Genomic DNA, 24,479 nt, shown 5'->3' with positions numbered 1-24,479 from the left:
AAGTGTGTATCATAACAGAATAGGGAAAGCAAAAAAGCAAACAGTTTTTCTTAAAAACTAAATCCTTATATTCACTTACGTATCTGTATCCAAGGAGAAATAATCATAGAGTTTAACTATCCTAGGGTGATCCAGTTCTTTATGTATTCTATATTCTCTGCAGGCATGTCTATGAGAAAAGAGAGTATATTCATTCCCCGTGACTATTAAATGTACTTTCACTTGATACAAACCAGAAAGTATTAATATTTACTTGTGGTAGTTTTCCTTCTTCTCATCCCTCCAGCTTTTATTAAGCTGATGGATCTTCACAGCAGCATATCTTTGTTCATAAAGGTCAAAAGCCTAGAATTCAAGGCATAGTAGAGTTAGGACCGAAGATCAACTGAATAGCTGAAGAGATTTTTACAAATTTTTTGGTGATGATTTTTGCAGTAATATGGAATGAGAACATACACTACAGTTTTTGAACTATGATTATATATAGTTCTGTGACACATTTATTACTGGACACAAGATACAAATTCCATCATATTACATCAGAGAAAACTTTAATGTGAATTTTCATACTCAAGTTCGTAAGTACCAATACATTGAATCAAGATAAAACAAAGTTATTGTTTTCCTTCTTTACACATGGATCTGGCTCCTCTCTACTGGCAGTAGCAGTAAGCAGCCAACAGAACAGATGGCTATAGTGTGTTTTTTATGGGCCGGACAAAGCAAACCTTTTTCCTCTACCTTTTTCTAGCAACTCCCCACTTCTTTAAAAATAAACAGGTTCCTAACAATTTCCACCTGTTTAAAAAATTATAAACTTTTATTATGAAACTGTTCAAACATAACCATAACCATACCACATATCATTTTATCACACCTAACTACATCAATAATTTCTTAAAATCTCTTCTAATACCCAACTTGTCTTCAATTTTCACTGGTTGTCTTAAAAAAAAAGGTTCTTATACTGGTTTGTTCGAATCATCAGCCTAATTCTTACATAAAAAAATTAAGAATGATTAGTATTCTTTTAAGGCCGTGGGTAATTTATAAATTAAAAAAAACAACACTTGAATGTCATTAAAGAGAGATCTACTAATTTACGTTCTGTTGTGATTTATACATAAAGGTGTCCCTTTATTAAAAACTTTCTAAAAAATATTCATTTTTGAGAGAGACAGACAGTGAGCGTGGGAGGTGCAGAGACAGAGGGAGTCACAGAATCAGAGGCAGGCTCCAGGCTCCGGGCTGTCAGCACAGAGCCTGATGCGGGGCTTGAACTCACAAACCACGAGATCATGACCTGAGCTGAAGTCAACCACTTAACCGACTGAGCCATCTGGGTGCCCCTGAAGGTATCCCTTAAAAAAAAAAAACACTTAAGGGGCGCCTGGGTGGCTCGGTTGGGCATCCAACTTCGGCTCGGATCATGATCTCGCGGTTTGTGAGTTCGAGCCCCACATCGGGCTCTGTGCTGACAGCTTGGAGCCTGCTTCGAATTCTGTGTCTCTTTCTCTCTCTGCCCCTCCCCCACTTGTGCTCTGTCTCTATTAAAAATAAATAAATGTAAAATACATAAATAAATAAACACTTACAAGGTACATATTTATAAGAATGAAGGTCCCCAGTCCCTACTCCCCACACCCCCATCAACTTAACCTAAAAATAAATAGGAAACACAAACTGCTTGTCACATAAGCCTGAGATCAGAAATAATATAGGATGCAGTAGTTAAGAATATTCACTTTGGAGGCAGAACTCATCAACTATACGGGGCACCTGGTGGCTCAGCGGGTTAAGTGTCTGACTTTCACTCAGGTCATGATCTCACAGTCCATGAGTTCGAGCCCCATATCGGGTTCTGTGCTGACAGCTCAGAGCCTGGAGCCTGTTTCGGATTCTGTCTCTCTCTCCTCTCTCTGCCCCTCTCCTGCCCACATTCTTTCTCTCAAACATAAGCATTAAAAAAAAAGAACTCATCAACTATAGAACTTTGTGCTAATAGCTTCTTAGCCTTAGTCTCATTTGTAAAGTTTGGGTTGTTGAGAGGATTAAATAGGGTAGAGCATATAAAATGTTAAACATGAACTAATTACAATATTAAAAGTTTAAAGAAATAGAAAAGGATAAAAGTAAAAGAAGCTCATGTGAAAGAATGCAAAAAAGCATAAAGGATAATTAATAGAAGAGAATAAAATTTTAAGTACACTAATAAAAGTTATCAATATATATTTAACTTATATATGATACATCTTTCTCTCAAGATTAGGGGAGTATAGTATACCCTTCCCATAGGCTAATGTGGTAATTACTGAGCAACTGATTCAGTATTTTCCACCTTGGTATAGATAAAAAAGTCTGTATTTTTTTATTTACAGTCTGCTTCTTTCCCAGTGGACCTGGCCACCACGAAAAGGCTTTTTGAATGGGCTGGTAAGAGTGGTGTTTAGTATCTAGATCAGTATTGAAGATTCAAGTTATTAGGCCCAATCTGCATTTTCTATTTGCTATATAAGTCTTTTCTTCAAAAAGAAAAACCCCTTTTAGCCCCCACCTGTGGCATTAAAAACAGTGCAAACACTGTAGGGCAGTGGCAGAAGGTTGTCATGAAAGGTGTTAGCAGGCTCAAAAATTGGGCAACTCTAAGGCTGAGCTAGTACTAACTGTACTTTGGTGATTTTTAGATCCAGAGTGAGCTACTATGATCTTCTTTTCTATTTCGTGGCCTGGGTAAGCCTACTTGAACCATTAAGTGCTTGAGGATGAACTATTGTTAGAATCAGAGAACCAGGAATTGAGAGAGAGCTCACAGATCACTCCTGATGGGTGAGGAAAGTTGGGCCCACGAATCTTAATGCTCATCCAACTTAGCAAAACAAAAACAAAATGACTCATAGTTGAACTAAGATCAGAACTGAAGTTTTTTGAATCCAAATCCCATATTATTTCCCAGAGTCAGAACTAGAATCTAGGTTTGTCCTCAGTAAACCAAGAAGACACAGTCCTTGTCTCACTGAACAGAGAGGATTTCTAATAATAATCTGATGAGCTTATATTTGCTAAACACTAATATTCTATGTGATTTCCCTGTGATAGCTCATTTAATCATTACAACAATGCTATGATGTAGGTACTGTTACTATTCACAGATGAAGACTGAAGCAGAGTTGGTGTCATAAGGCCAAGTATATACAGTTAGTAAATAGGAGTCAGAACTAGTCAGGATTCAAATCCAGCCTGTCTGGCTGCAGAACCCAAACTCTTAACCACTGACTATACCAATACATAACAAAGCACAAAGTGTCAACAAGGAACTATAAAAGGCAGATCAACTGGGAAGCCTTCTGTAAGAATCGAAATTTAAGGTGAGAGTACAACCTTCAATATGACTTCATCCTAGCTATGAGCAGATGGGAAGCCCCTGGGGCTTATAAGCAGGAGAATGAGAAGATCAGATTGCGTTTTATAAAAAGGCCACTCTAGCTACAGTATATACATCAAAAATTGGAGAAACTCAGTGCCCCAAAGAAGGTGATTAAGTACAAGGCTCAGGCAGCAATGCAAGTAAGAGACAAGGAGACCTTGGGCTAAGAGAGGACAAGGGTCATTGCTGGATTTGAGAGCTTAATGACATTAGTAGCAGTAGGCAGCAGGGACTGGTTTTATGTGGAGGGAAGGGAGTTAAGGGAGAGGTGGAATGAAGAATGGCTCCTGTGTTTTTCATTTGGGCAGATGAATGGTAACGCTATGTACTGAAGTGGGAAGCAGTGTTAGAAGAAAAAGGTTTTGGAGAAGAGGAAGGTAACTTCTATTTCAGACCTAAGTTTTCAGTCCATATGAAGCATCCAAGTGAGGCAAACAGACTAAGTTATGTACACCAACAGGTATGGAGCTCAGAAGGAAGGTGTAGAATGGCTATACGTACACTGATACAGTAATGGCATTCGTTCCTTCATTCCATTTATTGAGAGAGAGAGAGAGAGAGAGAGAGAGAGAGAGAGAGAGAAAGCACAAGCAGAGGAGGGGGCAGAAAGAGAGGGAGACACAGAATCCAAAGCAGGCTCCAGGTTCTGAGCTGGCAGCACAGAGCCCGACGTGGGGCTTGAACTTGTGAACCATGAGATCATGACCTGAGTCAAAGATGGATGCTCAACTGGCTGAGCCATTCAGGTGCCCCCAGTAATGGCTTTTTTTGTAAGAGTGAAAAATCCTCTCTGGATTTCTTTCGGTTAGGGAGCACAGGCACTAATATAGGTCTTTTTTTTTTTTTTTTTTTTTTTAAATGTTTGTTTATTTTTGAGAGAGAGCACACAGAGAGTGAGAAAGACACAGACTCCGAAGCAGGCTCCAGGTTCTGAGCTGTCAGCACAGAGCCTGATGAGGGGCTCAAACTGTGAGATCATGACCTGAGCCAAAGTTGGACTCTTAACCGACTGAGCCACCCAGACACCCCCTCTAATGTAGGTCTTTTGTAAAAAGTGAAGAAGCCTGACAAAACTTCAGAAAGCAGGAGATACGCTTCCCTTTACGCCACTTTGGGCTTATGAAAGGTTGCACAGTAATGCTCTATTTTAGATAGCTGGGGAAACCTGTATTTGAAAAGGAGTATACAGAATGATAAAAGACCTTAGGAACTACAGAATTTTAAAGGTTGGGCAGAAAGATACAATGTAAAGTGAAAAAAGGTTAAGATACAAAACACTAAACACGGTGACTAAAACTTTTTCTACATTTACAGAGATGCATTTAAGAAACACTGGCCTTAAAATAGGTAGAAATTTGGGTAAATTCAGGACATGTAATACTTGTGACACATGCTTAAGGGGTACAATCTTTCCATAAACGTACTATATTAGATGGCTACCTGCCACTCTTGATTCTAATGACTGTTATCAGATTGGCTACTGATAACTAGGTGTCAGATATCAGCATGACACAAGGATAGTGTCCAGATTCTTGAGACAAGACAACATAAGCCACCAGACTATTTTGTAATGAGCTGAAACATAAAATCAATCAATAAAAGACAAGTACCTCTCTCTTTTTTTAAGTTTATTTATTTTGAGAGAGAGAGAGAGAGAGAGAGAGAGAGAGAGAGAGAGAACATGAGCAGGGGAGAGGCAGAGAGAGAGAGCAAGAGAGAATCCCACACAGGATTTAAGCCCTGACATGGGGCTTGAACTCACATATCACGAGATCATGACCTAGCCTAAATCAGGAGTTGGATGCTTAACCAACTGAGCCATGCAGGCACCCCAAGACAAATACCTCTTTAACCATGTACTCCTGTATCTTTGCTCCATTAGTGTGAAGAAAAGAAAAAAATTTACATTACCTTATACACTTCACTAAAGCCACCTCTACCAAGCAGATGAAGTAATAAATATCTTTCATTTAACGTTGGGTGATCTTTGAACCTTAAAGGTGGGAGAAAAAGACACTTAGGCATGCAAAAAACACACACAAAAAAGATTTCTTCCACAATAAAGTTCCACTCTCTCTTCTACTACTCTGAGTTACTGTTCTCAGTTACTCCACTACTAATTTCTAATTCCGTTCTATACTGCTTTTCTTTCTCTACTTGCATGACTACTTTCCATCTTAACTCTTTGGTGTTCACTAAGCTGAACATTTACAGCTGAATATTCAAGTTCAATAACCAAAATTATAGCACTCTGATAAAGACTTCTCAACTATCTTGTTTCCAAGAGCTTTATGAAATCCTGTAACTACTCACAAGAAATTATTTCCCTTGTAGAAACATACTTTTATATTGAGAGGATCGTTAGTCCAGATTTTACAGTATTGACGTATGATTAAAAATAATTGTATTTATAAGCTGGCCTTCATACGTGATTAAATTTTACTCTTTGGACTTGTATAAATAAAATTTCAATTCCCAATTAAAAAAAGGAAGCTTTAAAACAAAACTTAAAAATCACTCACAGATAATACTACTCTTATTACTACTAAACACTTATTGCTTCTGCTATATATTAAGCATTCACATGTATTAACTCATTTATTTCTCAGCCAACCCGTTCTAAAGCAGGACTTGCTACCATCTCGTATTTTACAGATGAGGACACCACCACACAGAAAGGTTAACTAACTTGCTCAGGTCAACCAACAGTTAATACATGACTGCACTTAGCAGAAAAATGTGATTCCAAAATGTGTGCCCTTGACATCAAGAAAACAAAACAAAACAAAAACAAAAACAATGACAGCTCTATTTTTTTTTAATTTGAATTTTTTAATTTAATTTTTTATTTTTTAAAATTTACATCCAAATTAGTTAGCATATAGTGCAACAATGATTTCAGGAGAAGATTCCTTAATGCCCCTTACCCAGTTAGCCCATCCCCCCTCCCACAATCCCTCCAGTAACCCTCAGTTTGTTCTCCATATTTATGAGTCTCTTCTGTTTTGTCCCCCTCCCTGTTTTTGTATTATTTTTGTTTCCCTTCCCTTATGTTCATCTGTTTTGAACAATGATAGCTTTATTAACTCCAGGTGCAAATACATTATATTTTGTTCAAAATCAACTGAATATAACTTTGACAATTTTTTTTTCTTGAAGAACTTGTTAATAAAAGAGATTTTGCTTGGTTTTTTTTTTTTCTGTTTAAGTAAACTCTACCCCCAGTGTGGGCTCAAACTCACGACCCGAGATTGAGAGTCACACACTCTACCCACCAAGCCAGCCAGGAACCCCTCTGCTTTATGGTAAAGCTGTAACAATTCACTTGATTTTCATCAAGTGGACTAAGTCATATCCATAAATAAGTTTGAACATAATTTTCAGAACAGCCAACTGTAAATTAGTTTTGTCCTACCTGCTTTATTAGAATTTTCATCTGGTACATTTTAGGTTATTCCATAACTATATCATTTCATTCACCTTATACAGAAGAATGATCTGTGTATTTATGAATTATACAAATACAATGATCATGGATAGGCCTTCTTTTAAGCAAGATTATTTATAGTTCACAAGAGAAATTGGCCATTTCCAATTCTGAGATTCAAATTAAGTCATGAAGCTTTAAATGACATGACAAATCTCACAGATAAAGGATAAAAAAGACCACCCTTCCTTTCCTGTACATCAATCAAATCCAAGTAGTGCCTTGCTTAATTTCTATCTTCTTCATAAAGTTCCCACCAGTCATCTCCTCTTCTTTTGAATTTCTTTAGCATTTAGTATCTATGGCACTCATTCTGATAAGCAGGGATTAAGGACAGAGGCTATACCTTGAAACTTCTTTTCTGTTTCTTCTACAGTTTTTGCATAATGATGAAAACACGGCTTACTGAAGTCCCGTTGGTTGAAATAATTTCTCCTTCACTACTGTAATACTAACTTTGGTATTCAGTCAACAAACATTTATTTTGTGCCTATCATGTGCCAGGCACTGGTCTAGGCTCTGGGGATACAGCAAGAACAAAACTAAGCCTCGGCTCTCATGTAGCTTATGTTCTAATTGGAGGAGATAGACAAGAACTGAAAAATAAATCTGTAATTCCAGGTAGTGATAGATGCTATGAAAAAATAAAGCACGGTAATGACACTGAGAGAGGGAATGGAGTGAGTCAAAGACTGCTATTTTAGAGGGTGGCCCAGGGACAGCCTCTCTAATGGTCATTTGGAGTGCAATAAGAAGTAAGCCACTTAGATATTCAGAAGAACAACATTTCAGGCAGAGAAAATGGCAAGCATAAAAGCCTTGAGGTGGGAATGTGCTAGACATGTTTGAGGGGGCCAGCTTATCTACAACATATAAATAAGGGGAGGATGAGAGAGATGGGAGTGGTGAGGTAGCCAGAGAAAAGATCATACGAGGCCTTCTGAGCCATGGGAAGGGCTCTGGATCGTTTTCTAAGTGTGATGAGAAGCTACCCAATAAGGAAATACTGTGTTTATGCTCTTCACAGGGAAGGAAAAAACTTTTATCATGTAAAACTGTAAAATATGAATAATGACTTACTGTGAATTATCTTCATTATTTATTCTTTTGAGCTCTCGAATGTGAAGATTTCTGACTCTTTCCAAACGTTCAAGTTCTGCCTGGATTTCTGCCTCTTCCTGAAAATGAAGAGAGGGGACTATAACAAGCTCAATTTATTTGCAATATAAAAAAGATATTTTTACCCATGCATCAATTTTTTACAATGACGGGAAGAATAGTATATTATAAAGTACCACTGAGTTAAAAGACCAAAGTGCACTTTCAATGCCTGAAAGATGGAAAGAGATAAGGCAAAAGCCTATTTCAAGAAACCATCCTCCACATAAAAATCTATACCTAATGAGATGCTGAGTTTTATTCTGTACTACAAGAAATCTATTTTTATAACATCTAAACTGAAAATGACTGCAAGGTAGTCTGAAACTGACTTATAACACAAAATGAGAGCTTTATTTCTGATACATCCTGATTTTAAGAGGGAATAATTTAGCAATACAAATGAAATGAAGGTATTTTACAATAGTTAAAAAAAGGAAGAAGACAGAACCACTGATTATTTCTAGGCCTTATAGTGTTTGATATACACAAACATGCACACACATACAATCTGACCACTCACTTAAGTAAATCTCTCTGTAATTGTAAAGAGACTTTAAAATAAAAACTACACGGATAGCTGTGGCAGAACCTCAGTTATTAGAGCAGATAGAGGCAAATCCTAATGAAATTTCCTTTCACATTTGATAGAAAATTTTTGAAAATATTTTTCATGTCTCAAAATATACAGTTTTGAGAACATTAAAAAAAAATAAGATCCCAAATAAACAATCACCCATCTTACATATCTCTTTGTCAATATAAATTTGAATACTACATAAGGGACAGATAAGAATAGACCAAATTTTAGTGGAAAATTCTAGAAATACCCAATTTTATAGTATTTTTGAATTAGTGTTTGTTGAGGAAATAAACAAATACAAATTGCTTTGGCCTAAATGTGTATCCGCTATCATTATAAATCTATACCACATGGAATAGAGGTTGTTTTTTAGTATTACACTTAAATATTTCTGTATTATATTAGCTCATTTTCTTTTAATGATTTATCTTCTGATTTTAAAAATCCTTTATCTAAAAAGCAATTTTCAAGTTTACTATAAAAATATAAATATCATTTCATTCCAAAGCAAATAATAGAGATATAAAGTCTATAACACCTTTGTCTAAGGCTTAAACTGAAAAGAAGATTCTAATTAAGATAAAGAAAAACAAATGTTCACAGATTAAAAAAACTAAATCTAAGTATGTTGTTTGTATTCCACTTGATCCTTGAGGTTATTTTTTTATTGTTTTAAAATAAAACTCAACCACTACTTGTTACAGAGATATTTAATATAAAGTAAAAATTAGATGACAAATAGAACGTTTAAAAATAAATTTAAATGAAGATCAGCCTTCCTAGAATTTTGGAGATCTTTAGAAAATAGACACACTAAACAGACTGTCTTAATTTAACTGAAACGAATGCACTTAATACAGCTTCAGTCACAAATATTCCTTATTTCAATGAAAAAAAGAAAGGTAATAGTCTAGGGAATTAAATAATTGAAGACTCATTATAAGGACATGAAATAGATTAAAAACTTCTGGAACGATACTTAAATCACAGTTGTCTTAATTTAGTCATATGAAGTACAGTAAGAAACTGGCTGTAGAAAATGTTCGGGAGTATGAAAAAATTCAAATTCATTTCTAGCACAGAACATAAAAAGTGGCAACCTTTTCCTTTCATATTACTAACATTTGCTATCTTAAAACTTGCCATTAATTTGATTCTTACACATGCAGGAAACTACTAAACACTTGGTAGGCTGGTGGATTTTTAAATATCTGATAAAACTATGAAATGCCTATTAGGATACCAGCTGAAAAAATTGTTTTAACTTTTATTTGAAATTGTGGTAAGGGGTACTATTTCAAAAGTGAATTTACAGAAACTAAATCTTACTGAATCAATAAATATATAATTATGAGATCCAACTAGATTGTTGACACAGTTACATGTGCTTAATATTTTTTGTTAATCTTCAGAGGTTTATCCAATGGCAGTAGCCAAGATCACAAAATACTTATTAAAGAAAGTAAAATGTCTATCCGTGTCAGTTAAGTAAACTTTTTTATCCTCTATAAAACAAGACAAATATGTCCCATAAAATCTTACAATACAAAAAGCACAGGCAAGCTGCATTTGGTTTGAATTATAAAGTTTACAGGAAAAAACAAAATGATGCCAGAAGCACTAAAAAAAAAAAAAAAAAAAAAAAAAAAAAAAAAAAAAAAGCTAGATCCTATGTATTTAAGAGGAAATGTCAAGGGAAGGAATTATAACCAAGTCTTACATACAGATAAATATAAATCCTCTATAGTCAGTGAAATATATTTACAGCTCCCATATTCTAATTTACTATTTATTCCACAGTATCTTGGACCTTAAACCAAAGTGACATACTTCTGGGGGGAAGATAATTCTGCAACTCTTATAAATAATTTCTCTTAAACCCCACTGAACAAAGGATATATACTGTTATGGACTAAAGGTTTGTGTCCCCCCCCCCCCCCAAATTCCTATGTTTAAGCCCTAAACCCCAATGTGATGGTATCTGGAGATGGGGGCTTTGGGAAGTAATTAGAATTCGATTAGGTCATGAAGGTGGGTCCCACATGATGGGATTAGTGGCTTTATAAGGAGGAAGGGAGAGAGAGACATCTATCCTCCCCATCCTGTCCCCTCTTTGTGAGAGCAGAGAATAAGACAGGTGAGGAGTTGAGAAGACAGCCATCTAAAACCAGGAAGAGATAGATCCTCACAAGAAACTGAACCTGCTGGACCCTAATCTTGGATTTCCAGCTTCTAGAACTGTGAGAAAAATTTTAAGACACCCAGTCTATGGTATTTCGTCATTACAGCCCAAGCAGATTAATACACATACTTTTGGGCAAATGTTAGGGCAATACTACCTAGTACTCTTTCCTTATATAAAGAGGCAAGACCCAATTTTGGTATGGCCCCAGGGTACAACAGTCTAGAATACAGTAGTCTCATCAACTAACTTCTATTTAGTGCAGATCATTTCCAAATATAAATAATTTATATTTAGTGCAGATCTATCCTACAGACTACACTCTCCTTGCTTGAGATCAACATTAATCTCTGGGCCATCCTCAGAATTAATCATTTTCAGAGGGTTCAGGAGAAGCAAGTATGACCCAGGCTCACAACTAACCTGAGTTCATTACAGAACAGAATCCTCAAACTATGGCAAAACTAGGCAAGCTTACTAAAATATAAGAGAGATAATCCAACCAGATAGCTCATGCTTAATAAGAATACCAAGTAAAAATTCTGGAGTCATCTACTAGCTGAGCAGTTATCTAGAAGATACAAAGAAATAGCATCTCTGGAAAGGAACTGGTCTCTGTAGGCAATTATGGTGTAGAAGGGACATGGGTAAGAAGAGACTGTTGTAGAGAGAGAGGTAGATTTGGTGATCACATACAGTTTTAAAAGGACATGGCTCTTTTCTGTTGAAACAGAAAGCTGTAGCAATGGACAATTTAACAGTATTTCTACAGCTATTTTAACAGTATCTTAAAATAAGCTCTTAATATTCTGAATTAAAAACCAAGTCATACAAGTATACAACAACAGATCTCAATATTGCCTTACTGTTTAAGTAACCTGTGAAACACACCTTCCAAAATTTATAGCTTTTAAATTTTTACGTGGAAGGTAAATTTCACAGCAACTCAACCAAAAACATTTGTTTCTCAGCAGAAGTTTGACATAGAAATGCTTTCTATTTGTAATCAAAGTCTTTTCTTGCAACTTAATGTCCCCTTGGCTCAACACTCTAAGCCAAAAGTCAGTCACGGTACTAGACAATCTCTGCAAAATGCCAGGTGAAAACTGCTAGGTGAAATTCTGAGCATTTCCCATAATGGCAACTTTTAAAAGAGCAATTACTGAAAGGTGGGGTATGTAGGCATTAAAGCTATAAAGCTTTAAGAGTTATAAAATGCGTTATCACAGGTAAAACTGATACATTTCCTGAAAAAATTAAACACCTGAGTTTATATTTCTTTAACAAATCTTGAATATGTTACATGTTATACACACAAAAAACCTCTTTTCAAAGTGCTGCTTTTCTATAAAGGAAGATAATATAGAAAGGATTTTAATGTATCATTCTCAACTTGCCTATATTCCAAGAGGGTTGGTAAAAAAGAAATTCTGCATAGTGTATTATGAAGATTGTAGGAGAGAAAAAAGCATATCATTCCAACAGTCTATTCAACAGCACTATAAACGTTGCTTGGTCTAGGAAAACAAGTTCAGAATGAGGTTTCAAAAAGTTTAACTCCAAATTCATTTCAGTAATATGAACAAATATTAATCCCTCAAAAGTTAGTATCTGCAGGTCCTCAAATTTTTAATGTCATAAACTATGTCATTCTAAAAGTTTATCACCAAGAAAGGGAAAGGAGAAATTAACAAAAGGCACTATTAAAAGCTAATGGAAAGAAAGGGCAGTGCAGAAAAAAGAATTAAGAAGAAAATCATTACCAGTTTACTTCAACTTTATCCCTATTGTGTGTTCCCAGATTATGTCTATTACATGCTTTCAAATATCCTACCTATGGATGTGAGAGATATGAACCATTGGAAATACGAACCAACCAACAAACCAAAAAACCATGCAGATAAAGCAAATCTGAATTTATAGAGATTGGTTTTGAAACTATTGCCCATAATCCTATTTTTGCTTGAGTATATTGTATAGATGGAGGACTGGGGAAGGAGGAGAAGGGACAAAAATTACGAAATTCCTTGGGGAGTGGAAGGTTTCTTTCCTAACTACATAAATCCCTTCACTCCTATTCCCAATCACGGAGCTGGCTATTACTGATGGGAGAATACTCTATCTCCCTCAGGTGTATTTCACTGCCTTACATAATTATTTTAGAACCTTAATGTTTTCCTTTCTCTGCACTTCATTTCCTTCTTTTTTAGGGGGACGGTGTGGGGTATGACGATTGGGGTGGTTTTTTCATTCTCTCTTCAAATGCATAAATACATACATTAAAACCCCTGAGAATAACTGTTGAAATAGGCAGGGTTTGATTCCATTAGTTCCTCCATTCTATTTAAACAAAACAAAATAAAACCCTTCCCAGAAGCAAATAAATATAACAATTCAACTGATCGGCAAAATTTAAATATTTAGTACATTTCTTAAGAAAGCAATTACAGCTGCTGTATCAGGCTAGGAGTGAAATTCCTTGATGTTCAACACAAACCAAAGTGCTGACAGCATGCCACAGCATGTACAGGCACCATGCCCTACTACAACACATCGTAGCCCTTCTCCCCACTGCAGGCTTCCTTTTAACCTTTTTCAGGATATGGGTGGATTCATACCTCTAGCTCATTTTATTGTAAGAATACAGTATTATATATAACAGAAAATTTGTGTTAGTTGACTGCTTATGTTATTGGTAAAGCTTCTGGTTAACAGTAGGCTATTAGTATAGTTAGGTTTTGGGGAGGCAAAAGTTATATGCAGATTTTTGTGCACATGGGGGTAAAGGGGGATCGGTGCCCATAATCCCTGCATTGTTCAAGGGTCTATCGTAAATGGCATGGAGTTATAGTTCTCATTGGGAAGGGCCAGTGGTCAAGCAATTGTTTTTCTTTTTTTGTGAAACAGTGATCTTTAGACTGAATTTACAAATCTGAATTAAACTCTGCTCTGACCAATTGCTAACATGACTTCTAAAATTCTTTCCAAAATTAAAAAGATTCCATTGCTTATAAAACAACTGGATTAATATTAAACATTACAGAAGCAAAACACATTTCACCTCTAAAGTTTCATTTTGGTAACTGAACATCTACTACCAAGTTAAGATAAATGACTGCAAATGTGGAAACACAGGGCAAGGAATGTTTATGGTTTCATAGTAAGCGCAAGAGATAAAATACGAACACTGGGAGTTCTCCTATTGACAGCCAGTTCCATGATCTCTCGGCACGGTCACAGTCATCTGTTATAGACTACCACTTGTTCTTAAAAGGGAAGCAGTAGTAAGGACAAAATGTCAAGTTTAGACATCTAACACTCCTCTTGGCACTTTTCTTGCCCACACATGCCAAGAAGACAAGAACCTCATGACATTCTTCATGGGCTTAATCATGACTTTTTCTACTATAGTGCATTTTCATCAGACTTCCACTTAAAACTACTGCCTGTATATACAAGTAGCCTCTTATGTTCTAGAGAAATATAATGTACAATGTGGTTGGCTTTAATTGAGAGAAGAATTCCCAAGAGATTTCTTCTAGTCATGGCCATGAATATAAAGGGGAACACACAGATTTAGAAATTAAGTCCTCTAGAATTATACTGTTTTTTCATATTTTTATTCAAACCTAAAGTGACAAGAAATGTCACGTATGCAAATTTATTCTTTGTGGTTATACTAAGGATTTGATAAATCAGATGACAATGGTATTCTAGAAAGACCAAAGGAGATATCAAACTTCAAGAATATTTGGGGGTCAATTCACCTAAAACCAATGCCCTGTATTCTCCACTGTTCAAAAGGCTTGTAGACAATCCATTGTCTTCCATTTCAACTAGATGCATGGTCCACTGTGAAGGAGTGAGAAAAGAGCTGTGTGCTTGTTCTTGACCTGTAAAGATTTCATCATGGAAGATTAATACTGATGCTGCTGCTGCCTGTTACTGGTTGTTTCTCTTTGCAGGTGCCAATATCGGTCAGAGAACAGGATTTCAATGGCAGAGTTGTTGCTATACTGTTATCTCTTCAGAACGGAGGCACAAGGAGAGATGAATGCCACATCGCAAGGAGCAAAAGAGAGAGAGAGAAAGAAATGGTGTCAGGTGGCATGTTGGATGTGATTTTTGTTTTAGTAGAGATTGAGATGACTGCAAATTGTTTAGCTGATTCCTTCGGTCTGCAAAGATACATTTGTGTTGGTGCTGAGGATTCTTGACTAAGCCTGTTTCAAATTACAAATTGGTTATATTTTTCAAAATAAACTTCCAGCACTTATATTCAGGGCTTATAAATCTCTCTCTCTCTCTCTCTCTCTCTCTCACTCTCACTCTCACTCTCCCTCTCACACACACAACCCAAAACACATACATTAAGGCCAATCCTACTAACATTATTTAATATTCCATACTGAGATGTCAAATTTCCTGTATGTATTATTTTCTTTAGTTAATCAAGTATTTTAAATATAGAAGAGGACAAAACTTAAAGACTAAAAAATAAAGAGCAACATATGCATGCTGTTCACATCACAAACTTAAGTAACAGCAGGGGCAAGACATAGTTATTAGTTCTAATAACCTTCAAAATTCTTATTTCCTCATCATTTTGGGATGCCATGATGGGTAACTAGGATCATTTAAATAACAGTATGACTACAGAGAGAATCTATTACAAGGATGATGGTTTTTCAGGGATTTTTAAAAAATATATTTGTGTTAGGGGCGCCTGGGTGGCTCAGTCGATTAAGCATCTGGTTCTTGATTTTCGCTCAGGTCATGATTTCACAGTTCGTGAGTTGGAGCCCTGCATTGGGCTCTGTGCTGACAGTGCAGAGCCTGCTTAGGATTCTCTCTCCCTCCCTCTCCACCCTTCCCCTACTCACTTTCTCTCTAAAAAAATAAACTAAAAAAAATTAAATATATATATATATATTTGTGTTAATTTAGTAACAATCCTAGAAAAGCATATCCATGTAGTTTTCTTCAATTCCAGAATTATCTGAATACAAACAACAATCTAGCAGAACTCCTCAAATCAAAAAGATAAACTGCTTTTCCATAACTAGGATTTATCAAAGACTGGTATCAAAACAGGATTAACCATAAAAGCTAACTGACATACAGTCTGTTAATTTCCTTAAATCCATATTCCACATGTGGTACAGGTACATAAAATGGGACAGTTAGTAGTCTTGCTTCAAAGAACCAACTTCTTAAAGATAGTAAATTATTCCTATTGCAACTACTAGCTTTTAGTAAGTGATAACTGGGTAAATTTGCACATAATTACTACCAGTGAAAGGTCATTTTTTAAAAACTGTTTTGGGTATAATTTGCATAGTCTCCATGTATTTTATTATATAGTTCTTTTCTGTTAAATCCTTAAGCTACATAAAAGGTAAGATTATGTTAGAGTCTTTATACTTTTTATTAAAAATGTGCTTTTCAGTTGACCTTTAAAAATAAATTTAGAGTGAAAAGCAAATGTATCAGCTAATAAGAAATACTGTAGCTGATATAATCATCACTAACATTACCCAAGGAAAGTAATACGTGAGTTAAAGAGTATCTGTGGGTGAAAAACTATACTGCTCTCCTTTATCTGCAATGAAAATGAAGCATGTATCTGAAAAAACAAAAAGCCAACATCAGCACTATTCTAAGACAGATGCAAAGAGAGCTACAAGTGAATTAATTCTTCTGAATACAAAGAATCAACTTGCTATCCTAACTACAACAAAAAAATTGTAGGAATAAGTGTATAGGTATTGCCATTGAAATGGGAGTGGAAAAAGGTTCATGTTTGGCTTTGCCAGTTACTAGCTTTTGTTAATTTCTACAAAACATAGAAGATCCTGGCATTCAAAAAGTTAACATTAATGTTCACTCTAGAATGGTTAAAACTTCAAAATCCGTCAAGTGTAGTTATCATGTAATTCTTCTGAAATGGGGATACAAATCATGCCTGTATCAGGCAGAGTGTGGAAATAAGTCAGTGAATGAGTGAGCAATGATTTCATAAAGTGAGAAAAATTGAAAATATTGAAGAATTCTTGATATATATTTAAAAAAAGCGTGCTGCACAGCAATTTTCCTAATCTCAGAAGAAAAAACTAATAAGCCCCTAAGCCCCAGAAATATCTGTTTGTTAGCCATGGACTTACTTTTGGAGACTTCTGCTTACCTTTCATTCCTTACTCTATCACTTTCACAGCTTTGGATTTATTATATTTCTAACCCCACAGAACAGCACAGAATGTGAACTGAACTTTATGATTTATTCAATGGTAAATATACTTTTTCATATTTGAGTTTACCTATTCAATTATTATGATCTTTACAAAATACAATGCACATCATAAATTATTCATTTCAAAAAAAAGTAAGTAGGTCTTCTAGTCCCATATGTCCAAATAACATGGGCTTCCTCAATAAAATAAGTTTCTCTTTCGGTGCCCACAAATTTAATCTAGTAATTTGACTGAACTTTAAGAGCCTGCTCCGGCTTAAAGACAGAATGAAAACAAGAGTATGTCAGGCTCTAAATCTAAACCGTAAGCTGGCATACTATAGGTTAATTCCCGTGCAGGTTACAAGGATCTCAAATATACACAGATCAGATCCAGCCTATGGTAGAAACCATATGGTAGTTACAACTTGGGTACAGTTCATGTCAGCTTAATAAACCCAGGAGCGAAGGGAACTGCTAAAACAGAGGTCATAACATCTTTTCTCTTAACTGAAGCTTGTTCTCTGTGTATTAAAAGTGTCCAATCTACTTTTTTAGAAAACAGAATGACCTGTTTTAATGGCCTATTTTCCAGTTGTGCTTTGGAATGCCAAATAACTTATTTTTAAAACATGTGACTTAATGCTTATTATTTAATTGTGCAACTCAAAATTTATATCCAAGTGGTAAGCAGGCAACTCTTGTTGATTTGTGCTCTAAGATGACACTACTTACTCAATTCTGTTCTCTGTATGTACTACCAACAACTTTCTTTATAATGCATTCATACATTCTTCTCACCCAAAATAGCCTCTTAGAAGAAAATGCGAGAATTCAAGACATGAAAGCATATTTCACCATTAGTAGTTTATCCACTCTCCCAAAATATTCCATGATGTTGGTCAAAAAAAAGTACTGTTGTAAAATGGCTAAGAAGATAAAGTTAGAAATCTAGAGCTGCTCAGTAAATATGATAAAAGCTGAAAAAATAAAGCAGGAAAATGATTACGGAGGGGACAGTTATTAGAAAGAATGAGTAATACAAAACATGGAGAAGTCAAACACAGGGAAAGAGGCTAATATGGAGGTTAGAAGAGAAAGGGTAGTATTTTACAACAGTTTGCAACTATTTAGATAGTGTCTAGATGTGTAAGTATACCTCCCTTAAGAATACTTACAGAAGTGTTTCAGACAAACCAAATATTATCAAAGTACCAGGAAAGCTTTAAAGTCAACCAAACACAACCAACCAAGACCAAAACCAACCCTTCTCTGAAGCTTTTCAAAAAGCAAAGTATTTTTTGTAATACAAGTAAGCTGATTCCTAATATAACTGCTTTGTAATTTCAGATTTTATGTAACAGGTTTTCATAAAATAAGATATACAATGTACAATCTCATTATTAGAGCAATTTAAAATGAACTATTTTATTATATGTAAAAATAATAACCCTCCAGTTAAAATGTTCCATTATCATGAAAGGCTGGTTTGAAAATAATTGATAAATCTTTATAGGGGACATCAAGCATAGGTCTCTATGAATTCATTATGACAACTGCTTAGGTGGGCACACAATACTTATACTAATTCTGTATTACAAAATCCCCCAACAGTCTCATTACAACTCATCTGTTACAGAGAATAGACTGAAGTTGTCTACTGTAACCCAAAGAGCAGGAAAAATAGTCAATAATTACAACAGAAGAAAATACACTTTAAGAAAAAAAAAAAAAAGACCAGAATAAATCATTTCACAATTTACTGTTAAAGTATTTGGGGTTGAAAGTTTTCTGAGTACGGGCATAGACAGATACAGCATAGTTAAAAATGCTAATGCAAATTACACATATATGTGGACACATTTATGTATCTTTTTCTATTCTCTGTAATTAAATGGCAGGGGTCTGAAAGTAGGTTGATGGCATTCCAAAAACAAAACAGTTCATAGTATGATGGCAGCTGCTACCAGAATGGGTTTCTCTGTCCTACCTCACAGGAAGACAACTTCACAGAAGCTATCTTCGATTAGTTCACTAACTCATTTTTAGCAATTATTCAGCCTATTAAAAAAAATATGTAAATGATGTGACAAGCAAAAAGCAGAATTAAAAAATTTGGTCAAAGAAAAAGAATTTTACATCTGTCATTAAGTTCATTTTGAGTGGGAAAATCTATTATTTATTTGAAATAGTTTGAACTAAAAAACTGTAAAAACAATGAACTGATTACAATTTCGTAGTTTACAAATCAGTACAAAGCTATACATTTAAAAAATTTTACTATAATAACACGTAGCAACATTTTAATAAATTATATCACTTTATACTATTATTAATGATTAAGGCTCTTCTAAATTTGCCAATGTACATATTTTAGTTGAAACATTTACTCAAGCATTTGATAGCTTAAAAGTTAAGCCAAAGAACCAAGTTTGTTATTAATTTTCAATTATTTCAGTTTATTATAAATGGACACAAACAATATGGAAATTTACATTTCATCTTAAAAATGAAGCATTTTTACAAAAATAGTACTTAAACACAGTAATCTTAAGACCCTGAAAGTCTGGCCAGGAGTCACTTCTCCACTACAGGCACATGGTATTATCAGCATCTCAATGTTTGTAAGCTGCCACAAGGTAAAAGGCATGTTATTTTAACATATTCAACTTAAAAGGACAACTTTAATGCCCCTCTTTTTTTTGTCTGAGCTTTGGGTATTTTCTCTCTAAGCTGACTTCTCCAACGAGAGACTTACAGTAACAACTCTCCATGACCTCTGGTAACAAACTAAAATTCCAGCATATGCTTCACATACCTTTTTGAGATGTCCTAGTCTAAGTTTGAAAATTTCTTCCTGTTCATGATATTCTGCCAAAGTCAACCTGTCAAAAATGAAATTGTAATTCTAGATATTAAGATGAATACTTATTACTTCTTATTAATAACCAGCAAAAAAAGATTAATGTTTCTCAAAATGCTAAAATGTTGACAACTTTCAGTCCAGAATATAAGCCAGAAGTCCTTTAAAATATTCTTCAGAATATTTCTAACACTTATAGATGGAACACCTAATTGATAAATTCTGCAACTATTTAATGAGTGCTATGTATCAGGTGATGTTCTAGAATTTCAATCCTAAGGATACAATGGAAAAGACATTTTCTCCTTTCATTTTAGTTTGAACTTACACTCTATAGTGGGGATAAGGAGGCAGAAAACAACTTAAAAAAGAAATAAAATAATCCCAAATGGCAGTAAATACTATGAAGAAAACAAAAAGGGTGGTTGATAATGACTGACTATATTACACTACTTGCAGTGAGTATTAGGGAGGCGGTCTTGACCTAAAAGTCAAAAAGGAAACTACAAGAGAACCTGGGGGAATATGTCCTAGATATAGGACAAGTGCAAGTGCAAGGATGCTAACATGGACACAGGGTGGCATACTGTAAGAAGAGAAAAAAAAAAAAAAAAAGTAAGCATCAAAACAGTCAAAGAGGCTGTGAGAAGTAGGAGAGGTAAGCAGGGGCCAGCTTACAATGGACTTCCAGACCAAGGAATGAATTTCATTTTATTCTAAGAGCATTAGAAAATTACTGCACAGTCCATCCAGTTGAGTACTGGTTTAAAAAAAAAAAGAAAAAAAACTAAGACATTTTTCTATTTTCTGCTTCCATGTGTTAGTGAGAAAAAAGAATGCTAAAACTATAGTCAAAGCATCAAATTCTTAATAAAATATAAATAGACATAAGAATTTAAATCCTGAAAAGTACTTAATGGTTATTTTATTAATTTCAAACACTCCTATAGAACACTGAAAAATAACTAGCTTATTATGTAGGTCTATAGTAAGACATACATATTATAACATTTCCTAAGGAAAAATGATTCTGTTTTCTGATAAAGTAAAAGTAGAAAAACCACTCTACAATAAAACAACTTCCATTTCATACCCCAAAACTGAAAGAATTGCTTTTATCCATCATACTCAGGGCCCGTTTGTTTACTTATGTGTTCGGGGGTACTTGGTGAAGCTCCTACCCTAGGTATGATTTATTTATGTTTTTCATTCAGGTCCCTCAGCAACATTTAATATAAATGCTACTTTCCTTTAGCTAGATGTTAGTTAAATTTACTAATTCTAAAGAAAGGGCATTCAAAGGAAACAAACAAAACCCTCCAAGAAATTCAGTTAGTATTCCACTAGAAAATCTTAAGAGTGAAAAAATAAACATTTAAAATTAAATCAGTCTTAGGTTAACACAACTGCTGGATTTTGTTATACCAAATATAACAACAGTGGAGAGTTGCAGCAGATGCTTAAAGCAAATTTAGAGAAATAAGTGTTGCAGTGTGAATACAGATGGATTGAAAGAGGGAGAAGAGGGAAAGGTGATGTTAAAGGAAAAGGATTTGGAAACAAAAATTGATAAAAATCTCTACTAATCCAATAAAGAAAAGCTGTAAGAATTTTTGGTGAATGGTTTTTGGATAGGCATATATACCACCAGTGAAAATTTGGTACAATTTGAATTTCCCATAATTTTTGAAACTGTTTTCTACTAAGAAGTTTGGCTCTCATGCAAACTTGCAAAGCCTTTACATGTACAGATGGCTGAGAATTTCTGTAATTTGGAGGTAAGGATATTTTGTTGTCTTTAGTTGGTGTAGTTTTCAATAGCTGCTATTCTTGTGAGTCAATAATGAATTAATATCAATTAGCTCCACGATGATTTAGTTTGTTGAATACTGTCTGGTTAATCTTATAGCATAATGTAATGCATACTTGCTTTTAAAAGCACTCAGTTCCAGTTGTTAGTATGTTTTGTGTTGTGGTTCAAATCATCCACATCCCCATAGCTAAAGCAAATGCATACAAATACTCCCTCCCCACATTTACTTATAGTAATAATTCTTCACTGATTTAAAAACTTGGACCTTAGAGCATTATTTCATAGGTCTCACATTTCATAGGTCTTTATTGTATGTGTTAAACGCATACAATTCTCACTAAAGCTTAATGGTAACTTTCATCAGCAGGAGAATTTAGCTATTTACTTCCTGCATTTTAATGACTACTACTATAACTACTAACTAAGCTTCAAATAAACAGCAAAATATATAAATTTACCAATTTTTCTCTGCTTGGTTTTGATGCATTAATAAGCAAATTCTATAGAAAGCACTAAATACTAGGCTACTGACTTTCTAGACAGTGATTCTTACCACTTTATGATCGTGGATATCTAAAAATAATCTAAGGAAATTTATAAACACTCTCTCCAGAAAATATCACATATACATAAATCGGGGGGTTCACAGATCTCCATTTGATAATTCCTATTCCAGGGTCTTGTCTCACTAAATAAAATGCAAAAGAGACATTTCTTACATTTCTCTGCATTTCCCTATCAGGAGGTACTTGACATATGATATCTCTGTTGTCTCCTTCCAGTAAGGAAAAATGTTTTTAGATAAAATGTGATTTTAATACATAGAATGAGAAGAGGTAAGCTAGGATAATGTTAATTTTAATGGCTACATAATTATTTTTATGATGTGTTTTTAAAGATCCTAAAAAAATTCACACTCTTAAGCAAGTCTGTTGGTTAGGTTATTTAGCAAATCTTTTATTCACAGATAATGAGAAGATAAAGTCCAACTCCTCCCTGTATGAGTCATACCTGATATTATTGCCTGAATGATTAATATTTTATTATGTTCAAATATACGTATATGTGTTTATTTAGGGGCATGCTAAAAGCTCCTAGAGTAGGTTTATATAAAACTTTATTTTAAAAGCCAAGAAATTTAAAATAAGACTTAACTCTTGATAATCTTTCATAATGAGTCTAAATGGATGAGCATTTTTTAAATGTTTTTTTAATTTTTATTTTTGTGACAGCATGAGTGGGGGAGGGGCAGAGAGGCAGGGGACAGAGGATCCGAAGTGGGCTCTGTGACGAAAGCAGCAAGCTCGACACAGGGCTTGAATTCATGAACCAGGAGACCATGACCTGAGCCGAAGTCGGATGCTCAACCAACTGAGCCACCCAGGTGCCCCTAAATGGATGAGAATTTTATTTCTAATTCAAAGAGCTGTTTTACAATAGTTTGATAGAAATGTGAGATGACTGTAATAGAACTAGAACAAATAACAGGAAAAAAGGGAATACTTGATAATCAATTCTTCAAAGACATCCTGTTTAAGAAGGAAATTAACCTTAAGTCTCAAAGTTAAAGAATGCAAGCTATAGTAAAGAAGACTGTTACAGGCATTGAAGAAAAAAAAAAGGCAAGCCCATTTATTTGCATAATTTAGTAACAGGCTATGAGCCCTGCATTGAGGATTAGATTTTCTAAATGGAGGAAGGTGGGACATGAGACTAGTTTGTCTTTTTTTTTTTTTTAAGTTTATTTATGAGAGGGAGACAGAGAGAACGTGTGCACACATGTGAGCACAGAGGAAGAGGAGAGAGAGAGGGAGACACAGAATCCCAAGTAGGATCAGTGCCCATGCGAGGCTCGATCCCATGAACCATGAGATCATGACCTGAACTAAATCAAGAGTTGGACACTTAACCAACTGAGCCACCCAGGAACCCCAAGACTAGTCTGCCTTTGAAAAGCCCCCAAAAAACTAGGAACAGAAGTTCCTCAACATGATACAGGGAATTTATTAAAAACCCACAACTAACATCATACTCAGTGGTGAAAGACTGCAAGCTTCCCCCTTAAGGTGAGGAAGAAGACAATGATGCTTTCACCATTGCTATTCAATATTGTACTAGAAAGTTCTACCAGAGGAGTTAAGGAAAAAAACCAAAAATGTAACATAATGCATGAGAATTAGAAAAGAAGTAAAACTATCTTTATTTGCAGATGACATAACTCTAGATGTAGAAAATCTTGAAGAACGAACAAGAAAAAACCACGAGAGCTAATAAATTCAGCAAAGTTGCACGATACAAGATCAACCCACAAAAATAAGTTGTGTTTCTACACATCAACAACAAACAATCTAAAAAGGATATTAAGAATACATTTCCATTTATAATAGAATCCAAAATAATAAAATACCTAAAAACAAATTTAACCCAGGAAGTGACTTGTACACTAAAAACTAGTAAATAGTGCTAAGGAAATTAATGAAAACGAATTAAATGAACGACTTGTATGTTCATGGATTAGCAGACTTAACATTGTCAAGAGATAATCCTCTCCAAAGTGATCCATATATTCAGTATAATCCTGATCAAAATACAAATGGCTCATTTTGCTGAAATAGAAAAGCTAATTCTTAAATTCATACAAAATTGCAAAGGAGGCTCAAATAGAAAAAACAATGTTGAAAAAGAACCAAGTTATAGGACTCCCACTACCTATTTCAAAACTTTCTACTACAAAGTTATG

At 34.7% G+C, this 24,479-nt stretch overlaps 1 protein-coding gene across 4 annotated transcripts in view; it reads right to left on the bottom strand.

Annotated features, from left to right (window-relative positions):
• TLK1 (tousled like kinase 1) overlaps positions 1-24,479 on the bottom strand; it is a 193,101-nt gene that overhangs the window by 12,777 nt on the left and 155,845 nt on the right. For all 4 annotated transcript variants that reach the window (XM_058714302.1, XM_058714288.1, XM_058714299.1 and 1 more), the window contains exons 12-16: positions 19,882-19,948; positions 7,992-8,089; positions 5,336-5,417; positions 254-345; positions 80-169 (exon numbers count right to left, since the gene is read on the bottom strand). In XM_058714302.1, coding sequence (XP_058570285.1) covers positions 80-169; positions 254-345; positions 5,336-5,417; positions 7,992-8,089; positions 19,882-19,948 — 429 coding nt within the window. The remainder of the gene's footprint in view (positions 1-79; positions 170-253; positions 346-5,335; positions 5,418-7,991; positions 8,090-19,881; positions 19,949-24,479) is intronic.

Source organism: Neofelis nebulosa, chromosome 2 (assembly GCF_028018385.1).
Source record: "Neofelis nebulosa isolate mNeoNeb1 chromosome 2, mNeoNeb1.pri, whole genome shotgun sequence".
Lineage (NCBI taxonomy): Eukaryota > Metazoa > Chordata > Mammalia > Carnivora > Felidae > Neofelis > Neofelis nebulosa.
This window is presented reverse-complemented; position numbering and strand designations above follow the sequence as displayed.